Source organism: Ursus arctos, unplaced genomic scaffold (genome assembly GCF_023065955.2).
Source record: "Ursus arctos isolate Adak ecotype North America unplaced genomic scaffold, UrsArc2.0 scaffold_14, whole genome shotgun sequence".
Lineage (NCBI taxonomy): Eukaryota > Metazoa > Chordata > Mammalia > Carnivora > Ursidae > Ursus > Ursus arctos.
The window spans coordinates 9716219-9729328 of NW_026622808.1; the positions used below are offsets into that span (position 1 = coordinate 9716219).

The 13110-nt window shown below is 58.0% G+C and overlaps 1 protein-coding gene across 1 annotated transcript in view; it reads right to left on the reverse strand.

The window, feature by feature from the left end:
• Positions 1 to 213: 213 nt before the first annotated feature.
• Positions 214 to 13110, reverse strand: part of DNAH2 (dynein axonemal heavy chain 2) — a 79905-nt gene continuing 67008 nt past the window's right edge. Inside the window, exons 68-88 of the mRNA XM_057311350.1 lie at positions 12865 to 13013; positions 12727 to 12793; positions 12461 to 12611; positions 12079 to 12227; positions 11765 to 11898; positions 11468 to 11612; positions 11156 to 11355; positions 9901 to 10027; positions 7971 to 8157; positions 7732 to 7880; positions 7415 to 7598; positions 7033 to 7223; positions 3028 to 3219; positions 2672 to 2856; positions 2220 to 2448; positions 1991 to 2142; positions 1736 to 1850; positions 1134 to 1310; positions 974 to 1048; positions 635 to 785; positions 214 to 521 (exon numbers count right to left, since the gene is read on the reverse strand). Coding sequence (XP_057167333.1) covers positions 367 to 521; positions 635 to 785; positions 974 to 1048; positions 1134 to 1310; positions 1736 to 1850; positions 1991 to 2142; positions 2220 to 2448; positions 2672 to 2856; positions 3028 to 3219; positions 7033 to 7223; positions 7415 to 7598; positions 7732 to 7880; positions 7971 to 8157; positions 9901 to 10027; positions 11156 to 11355; positions 11468 to 11612; positions 11765 to 11898; positions 12079 to 12227; positions 12461 to 12611; positions 12727 to 12793; positions 12865 to 13013 — 3264 coding nt within the window. The 3' untranslated portion in view covers positions 214 to 366. The remainder of the gene's footprint in view (positions 522 to 634; positions 786 to 973; positions 1049 to 1133; positions 1311 to 1735; positions 1851 to 1990; positions 2143 to 2219; positions 2449 to 2671; positions 2857 to 3027; positions 3220 to 7032; positions 7224 to 7414; positions 7599 to 7731; positions 7881 to 7970; positions 8158 to 9900; positions 10028 to 11155; positions 11356 to 11467; positions 11613 to 11764; positions 11899 to 12078; positions 12228 to 12460; positions 12612 to 12726; positions 12794 to 12864; positions 13014 to 13110) is intronic.

The window sequence follows — 13110 nt, forward strand, 5'->3', positions numbered from 1 at the left end:
CGGTCCAGCCCCGAAATTTAGCCACTCCCGTTTTAGGTCCCACCGCCCGGCCCCTCGTCCAAGGCCACGCCCCCTTCCTCTCCAGGCCTCCCACTTCCCCAGCTCCTTTCCCCATCCTTCAGCAGCCCATAGGAGTCCCCTTCCTCTGTAAGGCCCAGGCTTCCCTCCCCAAACCCCCAGTACCCCATTGAGAGGCTCAGGGCTTTTGGCTGAGGGTGTTTTATTGCTCTGAGTTCCAATACAATTATTTTTATGGCTAGCACACCTGGCTGTCTCCAGGTCCCCATTATGTGGCCCCAGTTAAATCCAGCCTCGGTCCCTAGTGTCCCCAACCCTCTGTCAAGCGGGGAGGAAGAGGAGGCCTTCTCAGTTGTCCAGGCTCATGAGCAGAGCAGTGCCCCTCTTGATCCAGTGGTCAGACGTCATGGTCCCAGACCGGAGGTCAATGCCGATGACAAAGGAGGCGCGGTCTGAGCTGCCCGCCCGGTTGGGGTAATAATAGCAGGGACAGGAGTACATGCCTGGGGGAAAGAGAGGAGAAGTCAGAGCCCTGTAGCCCATGGGAGAGCTGGGCGGGAGCAGGTGTGGGTCCAAACTAAGGACGGAGAAGGCCCATCTGAGGGAGCTAGCCCACCCTTGGCGCTCTTCTTTCGACTTTCGGTAGGCCGGAAGTGGATCGTAGGCATGAGGCAGACAAGCTGCATGGGCTCTGCCTCCACCAAGCAGGAGTTCTTCCGGTCCCAGCCGGCGCCCTCCAGGTACAGGCCACGGACCCAGACGCCGTCCTGGGAAGACACGGGGACAGGTTCCATGGGGGCACGTTCGGGGAGAAGCCTAGACCTTCGGCTACCAGCACACCTGAACTGCCACCTCTCTTCTTCCTCCTTAACTAGTTGTTCCCCACCTTTGCTCCCAGCAGCCTCCCCCACAAGCCCCGCCTCTGCTCAGAGCCCTAAGCACAGCTGGCTCCCACCTTGGGTGGATACACTAGGTTGCTGTCGTCCACGGTGGAAACAATGAACTCCCAAGAGAGGTTGTCCACTGGAATCTGGGGGTTAAAGCAGAGTGTAAAGGAGGAGAGCAAATCCATGCCCCCAGCATCCGCCCCCCCATCACACTTCCCACACTCGCACGTTGTTTTGGCGAGCTGAGGACTGCAGCACAGCAGTGAGGAAGCCGGTGGGAAAGGTGAAGCCAGACAGCCAGAAGATGACAGGAGGCCGGGCTCGGCTGGCCCACAGCTCGAACTGTTCCACGCGCGTGGCCAAGTCCCGGGTCCACGAAGCCAGCGGCTTTTGTGAGGGATATGCCTGGAGGAGGAGGCAGGGTATGTCATGCACTCATTGATTCATGCATTCAGATCTCGATTTTGAGCGCCTGGAACAGACGTGGGAAGAATCCGTGGTGTCAGCCTGTTCCCCAGCTGCAGTTGGGCCAAGCTCTCCCAAGCCAGCTCCCGGGAAAGAGCAACAGTAACATGAACCCGTTACCATCAATGAAGCACCTACTAAGAGTTACACACAGTACTGAGCATCCTTGAAACGTTCTTGGGGGAGGTTAGGAACTTCCCCTAAGTTCCTAGGTTAATCGGTGCGAAGCCAGCCTGTGAAGAGCAGAGCCAGATCTCTGCCTTGAATCTATGAGGCTCCAAAGCCCAGGCTCACTGCATTTTGCCATATGCCCCCCAGAACCGGGAGATGGAGGGCACAGGGGTCCGAGAGTGATGCAATCTTGCCTTTCCCCAGAGTGGAGGGACATGGGCATCGAAGATGCAATTGAAAATCTCTTCCAGGCTTGTAGACATGACGATGAGGCCCTGAATGCCTTTTTCGAGGTCTGTCAGTGAGGACCTGAGCAGGGTAAGGTGGGAGCTTAGAGATGGGAAGGGCCTGGCAGAGCCATCCCCGGAAGGTGGGGGTGGGGGGTGCTGGGGGGAAGCCCTTGCCTCTTGCCCCCGCCCCACGAGCCACAGAACCCCTCTCCGTCTTACAGGATGGTCTCCATAAGCTTGTTGTATCTCTGGATCTCCTGTAGGAGGACCACATTGAGGGGGGAAGGGTCCATGGCCAGCAGTTTTCGGGTCCCCTCATAGTCGATCATTTCAGGGATCTTCTGTTTCACATCAGCGGCCAACTCGAGGACCTGGCGCAGCGGGAGCTCTGAGCGGCAGCCTCTCGGCCTCCTTGCTGGCCCTCCCCCAGCTGTCGGCCTGCTCTTACCTTCTCTTCCCGGCTCTGGCCTCCAGCCCTGGTGGGTGTAATCTGGGGTTGCAGGGAAAGCAGAGTCTCAAAGAGAGTTCGTGCCTCGGTGATCTGGGAGGCCACATCCGCATTGGGGTGCTGGCCAAAGGCCTCTGGGGGGTCCATGCCCGGCAACATGCTGATGTGCTCCTTGTAAGAGGCCAGGCTCCCATCTTTGGGGATGAAGTAAGCCTCCAACACCGACAACCTGGGGGCCCGCGGCATGATCACCGCCACGCTGCGGGCCTCGGGGGTTTCCGTGCCAGGCCGAGAGCCCGGTCACCGCGCGTGGCCCCTTCATCCCGCTCCCTGCTCCTGCTGCCTTCCCCGACCCCACAGACGCCTCTCCTCCAACACTCCCACCGCCCCCAGTCCTGCCCCTGGTCTGCTGGTGTCCTCCGGCCCCACGCTCGGCGCCCCTTCCCCCTCACCGGTAAAAGGGGGCTGACAGAGACTGGTCACAGAAATAGTCGTTGATGTAGGTGGTGAGCAGACGCCGGTCCCAGTCGTCCGTGACGTGCCCGCCGTAGTTGACGCCGGCAATGAGGTACTTGAGCGCGTCCCACGGTGTCTCCTCATACTCGTCCAGGTAGAGACTCAGCAAGTTCTCGGACACCTGGGCGTGGCCCCAGCCCCAGCCCCACCCCCACACACAGTTAGGGCAGGGACTCTGCCCACGGGGCTTTTAACGCAGACTTTCTGTCAGTGGCCCTTCCCACGGGGGAGCCCACGGGGCAGGCGGTGTAAGGAGAGAGGGCTGGGGCGACGCACTACTGTTGGTACAAACCTCGAAGTCGGAGTCATTGAAGCCATAGACAATGTTCCAGCCAAGCTGCAGGAACTTTTTACGTTCCAGCAACACAGAATGGAAGAAGCAGAGTGAAAACAGCAGCTTCTTATACTTGGCAGGTTTGGAGCAGCGGGAAAACTGTGTCTCCGTCATCAGCTGGTAAAGACGTGTCATGTTGGCCTTCAGGCCCTGGGGACAATGCAGTGCAGAGGTGGGGTGACACGCATCGTGCTAAGCCCTGACCCTAGCACCACCATGAACGGTTGTGGAGGTTGCTCACTGCACAAGAGCACTGGCTGAAGGGGTGAGAAGGCGGAACTCCAGCCGTTGATCTGCATGCCAAGATGCGCACGATTCACAGGACTGGGTGGGGGACTCACTTTAATTTGCACACAGACGCTATGTGGGCTCATGGCAGCTCTACCTTCTTGTCCCCCCCACTTTTGATCCTCTCAGCCACGATGTTCTCAGTGGTGGGTAGGCCACCTCAACTGGGAGAACCAGGAGATATAAACAAAGATGGAGATATATACATGCAACTATTAATGGACAAAAATGGACACACTACTGTATGCAAAGGTTCAGGGTACATGAAGGGTCATAGTGTGTCAGCAAGAACGGACAGTCTAGTGATCGATTTTTCAGGCTTCGTGAACACCCCTGCGGGTCAAGGTGGACAGAGTCTCACCATGGGAAGGAGATGACCAGGCTGACAGGAGGGCTCTGGTTTCCTGGAGATGGAAAGAATGGGAGGGATAGAGGCACAAAGGGGAGAATAAGTGAGAAGATGAGTCTAGGACGCCTGGGTGGCTCAGTTGGTTAAGCGACTGCCTTCGGCTCAGGTCATGATCCCAGCATCCCAGGACTGAGTCCCACATCCCGGGATCGAGTCCCGCATCGGGCTCCCTGCTCAGCGGGGAGCCTGCCAGGGAGCCCGCTTCTCTCTCTGACCCTCCCCCATCTTGTGCTTTCTCTCTGTCCCTCTCGAATAAATAAATACAATCTTTAATAAAAAAGAAAGAAGATGAGTCTAACTGATGTCAAGGGCAAGGACTCAGGTGGGGTCAGAAGGGCCATGAACAGATGAAGCCATTTGGACTTGATTCACCACTGGGACAGCAACACGTTGAAACAGTGATTTTAAGACGAGGCACCCATGATGGACAGAATGGAGTAGTGAAAAAATTGCAGTAAGAATACTGCCATTTATAACATCAAAATACATAAAGCTTCTAGGAATAAATAAAAATGCACAAATCTTTATAGAGAAAACGATAAAACTTGATTGAAATAAAGACTACGTGGAGAGACCTACCACAATCACAGATGAGGAGACCCAATATATACCAGAGATGGTGATTTCCTACGATCAAGAGATGTTTTTTTTAGAACTTGACAAGCTGATTCCAGCATTTATGTTGGAGAATAAAAGGCCATGAGTAGCCTGAAGAAGAATATGGTAGAGACTTGCCTTCCCAGCCATCAGGGATTATGAGAGATCTATGGGGCGACTGAGACAGTGTATATTGACCCCAGTATGAACCCCCTGACCAATGAACAGAACAAAGGGCCCAGAAACCTACACATATATAAACATGATTTTAGGCTTCACAGACACTGCAGATCAGAAGGGTAATTGTGGGCTATTTGATGATGGTACTGGGAGAACTGGTTATCTATGTGGGTGGGGAAAAAAACAAAAACAAAATTGGACCCGTACTCCTTCTACACAACAATCACCTTCAAGTGATTAAAACACCAAAACAGGAAAGTCAGATGATAAATGCTTCCAAAGACCAGTGTAAGAGAGTGCCTTCGCCACCTTGGAGTACGCAAAGGTTTCTTGAACAGCACCTAGCAGCACAAGCCATAAAGAAGAAAAGAGCTAAAGTTCCGCCTCATGACAACTAAGGGCCTCTAGTCACCGAAAAAAATAACAAAAAGGAAAAAAAGACAACCCGCCAAACACAAAGCTGACGACGGATTCGGAAGTGGAACGCGAGGAGCCACGAAACCGAGCACGAAGGGAGGTCCAGTGTATAGCGCTGACCAGCACGGAGAGTTGCAGGTCGCCGGGTGCCTGCAGCCAGCACGGTGCCCGCCAGGCGCGCCTGCCCCGCGGGGAGGGAAGGCGATGGCAAGGGGAGTCCTCGTTCTTACTTGGGAAGGTGGGCACACGCTGTGTGGAACTGGGATCCTTTATGTCTCGCATACGTTTTATAGTCTTTTGTGTCTGCGTAATATTTGGTTAGAAGGAAAAGACCAGACAGCAGGCGGTGATCCAAGAAAACACTCCCGAGCCGTCCCCCGACTGGCTGTGGTTCTGCGGGGGGATTTTATACAGGACGCGATTGGGCCATTGAAGAACATTGGAAATATATAATAGGTTTAGGTTACAGCATCATCAGAGGCGCCTGGGTGGCAGGTCGGGTAAGTGTCTGAGTCTCAGGATCGTGAGATCGAGCTGGCATCGGACTCCACACTGAGCACGGATGCTGCTTAAGGTTCTCTCTCTCTCCCTGTCAGCCCCGCCCCCCGCTTGCTCACTCTCGCGCTCTCTCAAAGAATAAAGAATGAAAACAATTAAAAAAAAAAACTTAGGGGCACCATTAACAAAGATGGGATGAGGAGGCTCTCTCTGATGGCCGGCTGGCGACTTGCTTTGAGAACGGGGGATTGAGGGTGCGGGTGCCGGGAAGAAATTCAGGCCTGGGCCTGGGCTGCTGGTGCTGGAGATAAGGATTGGAGTGGAAATCAGGAAAAGGACCATTTCTCCGCCAGCTTGTCAAAGGAGGAAATGTAGAATGGGCACAGCTGGAGGTCAAGGACCAAGCCTGGAGCTAGGACCACAGGGCAACCAGGAAAGGCGGCGTGGTAAGTGACGTCAGGGAACCCAGGGGAGGGGCAGTCCGCCGTGCCCACGGCCCCAGCGCTGCCAAGGCGGACTGAAACGGATGAGACATGTGTTCACACAGTGCTGACTGGTGGAGCCCCTGGTCAGTCCGGGTCCTGGTGCTCATCACGAGATGAGCAAGATGCTGAGAGACGGGGCCCCTGCCCTCGGGGAGCTTCCAGTCTAGAGAAGTCGGGCCTCAATCAGAACCACCCTAACACGTGTCCACTCTCTCAGCGGTGGGGGGGGGGGGCAGCGGGAGCGGGTATCCCTGGGCTGTTGGCCTAGACGTGGAGGGCAGAGGTTTCCTGAGGAAGTGATGATGGGCCCAGGCCTGAAGGGGCAGAGGAGGGGGTGGGGAGGACGCAGGGGCCAGCAGCAGGGGCTTCTAGAAGCCTTGGGAGGGCAAAGAGTACAGAGTCTGGAGGAAGAGGAAGAAGACATTTTAAGAATTAACGGTTGTAGGTGGAGCAAAGAAAGCGGAGAGCAGGGAGGCGATGGGTGCAGCCAGGAGGCCCCGGGGGGCACAGGGGCCATGTTAATATGGGTTTTAGTCTTGACTAAAAGCAACGAAAAGCTGCTACAATAGTTTACGCAGAGGTAAGCGGGTGGGATATAAGACAGGAGCAGATCTTAGAGAATCGGGGCGGCTGCCTTTAATGGTGACTTTGCAATACCGGAGCTCACACTTTTAAGAGTTGGAGGGAGGAAGGGGGGAGGCTGGGGCCCAGCCAGTGTGGCATTAGGGAGAGATGAAAGGAAATGCTGGGAGGCAGGAAGGTTCTATGGACTAGTTATTTACTCTTCTGTGCCTTAGCTTCCTCTCTGTAAAATGGGGTCACAGTACTTACCTGATAGAGCGTGTGCGTTTTAAATGAATTAGTAAACGAACAACGACTGGCTCACGATAACGCTCAAGGAATGTTTAGATATTACTATTAGGTTCTAAGAGTTTGACGCGTCGAGGAGAGAAATGAGGTGGAATTTTCTAGAAGACAGCAGAATCGAGAAGCCATGTTGTCGTTATGGTCGGGCCTCTCGCGGATGCTAGCAGGAAGAAAGCGGGGCCAGATGGCACCCTTGGTGCCAGCTACCTGCGGGCGCCATACCTTCGGCGGTTCCGTGGTCATCTTGATGCTGGCCTGCAAGATGGAGATAGGGAAGCCCGGGTGGGGGCTAGAGCTGAGCCAGAGGCGGAAGGAAGGGTGAGGATCTTCCACCTGCAGCTGCTCCACCAGCTTGTCCAGATTGGGCATCCAAGACAGTGACAGGTGGCAGTTAGCTAGAAACACCCAGTGTCCTGCAAAGGAGAGGCTGGATTCAGTGGGAACCGCTCCCTGAGCCCCATCTGTCCCGCACTTTGCCCGATTGCATGTGTGTGAGGGGGCGGGGGTCCAAACCCCGCTCGGCCATTCCCGGAGCCTTCTGGAGCAGTGGGGGCTGCAGTTACAGCGCCGAGGCTGGGGGCAGAGGAGCAGGACTGACACTGACCCTGGACCACACCCTCCCGGAGAAGCCGAGCAGCAATGGGGGCCTGGCCCTGGCCCAGGGACAGGGCGTGGAAGCGCTGGGCCATGCCCGTGTGCTCTGCCAGCTGCAGCAGGGCGCTGGTGGGATCCACGCCGGGGGACAGGATGAAGATCAGCGGGGTTCGCGGGGTCGAATCCTCCAACACCTGCCAGAAGCACAGGGCGCCGTCTCAGGCGGAGGCCCCGGCACACGGGCGGGAGGGAGAGATGGTGGAGAAGCGCGAGGTAGAGGGACAGAAGGCCCCAGGGCCATGCGGGCGAGGAAACCAAGCCACTGACCAGCTTCATGTTTAGCACCGGCGGCTCGATGAAGCGGGAGCCTAGGCTGGACACGATGAAGGACGTGACGCAGAAGGCCACGCGGTCCTGGCGCAGGGAGCGCACGATCAGCATCCGCTGCATCTCGTTGCAGGCGTTCTCCCACTCACCTGGGGACGGGCGGGCAGCTGACGGGTCGGGGCGGGGCGGGTCAGGTCGGGGCGGGGCGAGGCGAGCAGAGGGGCGGGAGGGGGCGGTACCTGGCAGCATGGCCTTCTCCGGGGTGGCACTGGTGTACCACAGGTGCCAGTCACGAGGGTACTGTTCAAAGGAGTTCATGAGTCCGTGGAAGTTGGTCAGCTTGTCCAGCTCTGTGATGTTATCCCAGTAGGCGTCCGCCAGCCAGCCGGTACACGGGTTGTCCATTTGGCCCTCCCGATCCAGCACCTGCGCCAGGAGCGAGGAGCAAGGGATTGGACTGAGCGGGAACACCCCCCAAAGAACGACCTTTTCTTTTTTAATGACGGGAAAGCCCAGATGAGTCCCGCATGAAACAAGGAAGGAAGGAGGACAGGTATCCGAGATGAGTTGGGATCCACCTTGCGTGGGCAAGTCAGTGGCGGGGGGGGGGGGGGGGGTCTGGGTCTCGCTGTGCGGGGACCGCACGGTGCAAAGTTAGGAAGCTGGCGCCCTCTGGTGGCCTCCTGGTATTAGTGTCCCTCACCCTAATGCTTTCCGCCGGCAGCCTGGCCCCTCAGAAGCAGTTTGTTCATTCCCTTCTTCAACAAATATTTACTGTCACCGACTAGGTGCTTTCAGCACTTGGGACACATCACTGAGTAAAAGGACAGACACCTCAGCCCTTTGAGGAGCTTATTTTCCAACATGGGAAGGCAGATAATGAGCCAAAACACAGAAGAGATCATTAACCGATCAGGTAGGTTAAAGACGGCAATGTCATGCAAAACCAGAGCAAGTTGAGGAGGATAAAAAAGACGGGAGGTTCCTGGCGCGTGGTTTAAAGTATGAAATAGGGGGCGCCTGGGTGCCACAGCGGTTGAGCGTCTGCCTTCGGCTCAGGGCGTGATCCCGGCGATCTGGGATCGAGCCCCACATCAGGCTCTTCTGCTATGAGCCTGCTTCTTCCTCTCCCACTCCCCCTGCTTGTGTTCCCTCTCTCGCTGGCTGTCTCTATCTCTGTCGAATAAATAAATAAAATCTTTAAAAAAAAAAATAAAGTATGAAATAGAAGAGGCGCCTGGGTGGCTCAGTCGGTGAAGCATCAGACTCTTGGTCTCCACTCAGGTCCTAATCTCAGGGTCATGGGATCGAGCCCCACGTCCGGCTCTGTGCTCAGCTGCCCTCCCCCCACCTCAAATAGATACATGAAAGTCAAGGAGATCTCAGTGAGTGAGGTGAGATTTGAATCAAGCCCTGGAGGAGGTGAGGGCCACATGCCCACCTGTGGCCGAAGGAGCAGGTGATGCAGGGGCGCTAAGGTGGGACATGCCTACAGCCACAAGGAGGCCTTTGTGGCCTGGGCGGATGGAGGGAGGAGCTGGGTGGCGGGGGAAGAGCGATGTTTTAGAAGAGTCTCTGGCGGCCACACTGAGAGGTTGGGGGTGGGGAGCGTCGGGAAGCTATTGCTAAAATCCAGAGGAGAGGTGAAGTGCGGGCAGCAAAAAGAATGAAACGGTTGTCCCCGAGGGTGGAGAATGACTGGCCAGGGGAACGTGGTGCTGTGTCTGGCAGTTTTAAGGGACCAAAGGATTTAAAGCGAGTCCATTCAGCATGGGCATGCTTCGCTGCCTGGGCCACCCAGGAGCAGGAGAGCCGGACCCAACCAGAGCAAAAGCGATATGGGGGTGGGCGGTGAGGGTGCTTGCGAGGGAGGGAGCGCAATGTGGCCGTGGCAGCCAGCCCCAGGAGGAGCAGCTTGAGCAGCAGTGAAAGGGGCAAGATCACACCAATCAGTGGGTCCCAGGGAAGAGGGGCCCCAAAGCTGTGCCCATAACTCGAGCAAGGGAGCACAGGGCAGGTCACGCCCTGCATCCCCGGGGAGCTGGACATGCACCTGCTCCTGGTGCTTCTCCCTAGCTCGCTCGGTGGAGCTGTGGGCCTTATGGGCCGGCTCGGAGTCCTCGTCACGCATGCCCCTGGCCCCGACCTTGTCACCTCTGCCCCACTCACCACGCCCCCGCGCAGGAAGAAGTTGTACTCGTCCATGTTGAGCTTGCCAGAGGTCTCCAGGATTTTGGCACACATCTGGAAACTGAACAGCAGCTTGTGGCGCTCAAAAAGCGTGCGACAGGTGTACCTGGGAGACGGGATGGCGGGGGGGGCGGGAAGGCGGGTGGAGGAGGCAGGAAACGCAACATGAATGCTGGCTGAGCAAAGATCATACAATCACAGAGCCTGACATGCAAGAAGGACCCCAATCAGCACCTAAGCTGAACCTCCCGGAAACAGCCAAGCGCATGGGGACCTGGGGAGTTCACCAATGAAATCAGTCATTCGTTTCCATTAAACAACCCGCAACGTGGGTGGGACCCCTACTCTTCCGGGCACTCTGCCGGGTCCCAGGGACACAAAGGTGAATAAGCCCCAGTCTCTGTCCTGGAAGCAGTCAGGTAGACAGGAAAGACAGACTGACAGCTGGGGGATGGTGAGGTGTCCTGACTGGTCCTCCACCGGGTGGCCACGCTATGGGGGGATCGCAGGGCAGGGGGCCCTGGCGCAGTCTCTGAGAGGAGCTGCCCGGGTGAGTAATGAGCGTCATGGAAGAGGAAGAGCAGAGAGGACCCCAGGGAGAGCTGGGAGCCTACGAGAACGCAGGCATGCAGGGCTGCAGTGGGGAGATGCAGACAAGGGCCTTTGCAGAAAGACTCATGAGCAAACTCTGCTGTCTGACCCCAGGTTGGGGAGAACTTGGGATCTCTGGCTTGCATGTCGGGGAGGTGGGTGTCGGTGCCGTCCGGGGGTGAGGACCCTGAAGAAAGGGGGGATGAGGGGTTTCATGTGAAACGAGCTGAACTTGAGGGGCCTGTGGGATGCCCAGGGGGGAGAGTCAAGTTCGCCGCTGCTCAGAGTGTGGTACCCAGACCAGCAGCAGCCCCTGCCAGCTGGCTAGAGATGGACAACGTCAGGCCACACCCCAGACCCGCTGAATCTGAACCTGGATTTTACCAAGATTCCTAGCGCCTTCGGGCCACAGTGCCCCTCAGGAAGCGCTGGGGGAGTGGACACTCACGGGTGCAAGGCGGTGCTCCCTGACAGCTGACACTAGGAAACTGGTGGGGCCGGACTCCCACGGTGGACACACTGCCCAGGGAAGGTGCAGGGAGGGGGGAGCAGGCACGTGGCCGTGGCTGGGACAGTCCCTGTGCGGGAGCCACGAGGTCAGCGTCTCGGTGGACGCTGGGCGCGCACAGCGCAGGGCACTGACCTGTAGACTGCGTAGGTGTGGTACTCGTTCAGGTAGTCGATGCGGTCCTCCAGCTTGTTGCTACGGTGGCTCTTGTCGATGCTGAGGATGAAGAGGCCGATGTAGGCGTCCAGCGAGAACTGGTACATGGGGTCGATGCGGCCCATGTCGTTGAGCACGAAGAACAGCACGGAGGCCCGCTGGGCGCAGGGGCGGTAGGCCTGCGGATGGGCGGGGTCAGGGCCACGCGGGGCAGGGGGGGGGGGCTGTGGGCGGGCTGCGGGCGGGGGCCCATGGAGGGAACCCCCTCCAGTCTCCACCGCTGGAGTGCACCTCGCGGGCCAAGTCGATGTTGATCTCCGTGGTCTCACTGGTCTCCAGCTGCTCCGTCACCTCGCTGGCCGTCACCTTGGAGGTCCGAAGGGTGTTCACCAGCTGCACGTCGTCCAGCAGGGAGCCTGTGGCCTCATTCAGCAGCCTGAAAGGAGGCCCACAGGTGCGCAGCTGCAGCAGTGAGGAGTCTGGGGCGCCGGGCAGGGGCTCCTCCTCAGCCCGGGGGGCGGGGTGCTTGCTGGGCCTGCGAGAAGGCCGGTGCGGGGGCCGGGGGTGGGGGTGGAGGCCAGCTCTCACCGAAGGATCTCGTCCTCCAGCTCCTTGAGCTTCCTCTTGCCAGCAGCAATATTGATGACCAGTGAATCCTTCTGCTCTTCCAGCTCCGGCCGCTCCTTCCGGACCACGATGCCCAGCAGCTGGGCCTCCAGGCCCTAGGCGCGCACGATGCCTGGTGACACTCCCACTCCGGTCACCTCACCCTTGTCGCCCCATTACGTCTCCCGACCCCTCGTCCCCTGCTGCCCGTGGGCGTCTGTCCCCATCCCACCGAGTCTTCGGGCCTTCCTGCTTCACCCAATTCAGTTGGAGGCCAGCCCCCAGCCCCCGCCCACCTGTTCTTTGACAGCAAAGTTGACTATGGTGGTCTTGGCCGAAGTCTCTGGGCTGTAATGGGGGTTGGAGAGCTTGGTGGTGATGTAGAACCGGAAATCTGTACTGCACTCCACCTCCTTGTCTCCAATGCGCATCAGCAGCCGACCACCTGTAGCCACAGGGAGGTCAAGGACAAGGAGCCGCTGTGACCAGGTGTGGGCTGGCCCGTCCCGCAGCCAGCATCAGCGGCCGTGACTCAGCGGGCCCCAGTGGCCCCAGCCCAGGGCTGTCTGAACGGAGGCACAGAGCCCCAGGGCCGGCCCTTTCCTCCCCAGGGTCCTGCGTGGCCAGCCTCTCAGATGTGTCCCATGGTCCAAGCCCACGGTAAGCCTGGGCCCTAACCAATTCGAGTTACAGATTTGTTGAGCACAGGGTTGAGCGAGGGGTCCAGATATTCCTGCACATTCTGGAGCAGCACTGGGTATCCAAACTGGATGGCCTTTTCTAGAATTCGAAGGTAATCGCTCATTTGCAGGTCGATAATCTGGAGACCCTAGAGAGCAAGGGAAACAGCAGGAGACCCACTGAGGGACCAAAGGAAAACCTGGCTCACGAGTGGGGCCTCGGGAAGAGACAGGCTTGGGGAGAGCATCCCCCCAGCCTCGTACCTGGTTTCCTTCCATGTTCTTGATCCACTTCAGGGCCTGGGCCTGAGGGTCAATCATCAGTGCCCACCTGCGGGAGGACGGCCAGTCAGACCACAGGCTCTGCCCTCCCCCCACCCCCGCCCCCAGCAGCAACCTTACCTGTTGCCACGGGTCACGATGATGCCATTCTCGGTGGAAAAGGCATCCGAGGGCAACCCTTGGATGTTCCAATCTCGAACTTTGGTAGGATTGGACAGGAAGTTATCAAAGGTGAAGCGAGGTGAGCAAGGGACCTGAAGCTCCCGGATCTGGGTGGGGAAGAGCCCTGAATTTCAGCCTGGAGACCTGAGCCCGGCCCCCCGGCTCCTGCCGGACATCCCTTGGTTCCTCCCAGAGGCCGTGGTC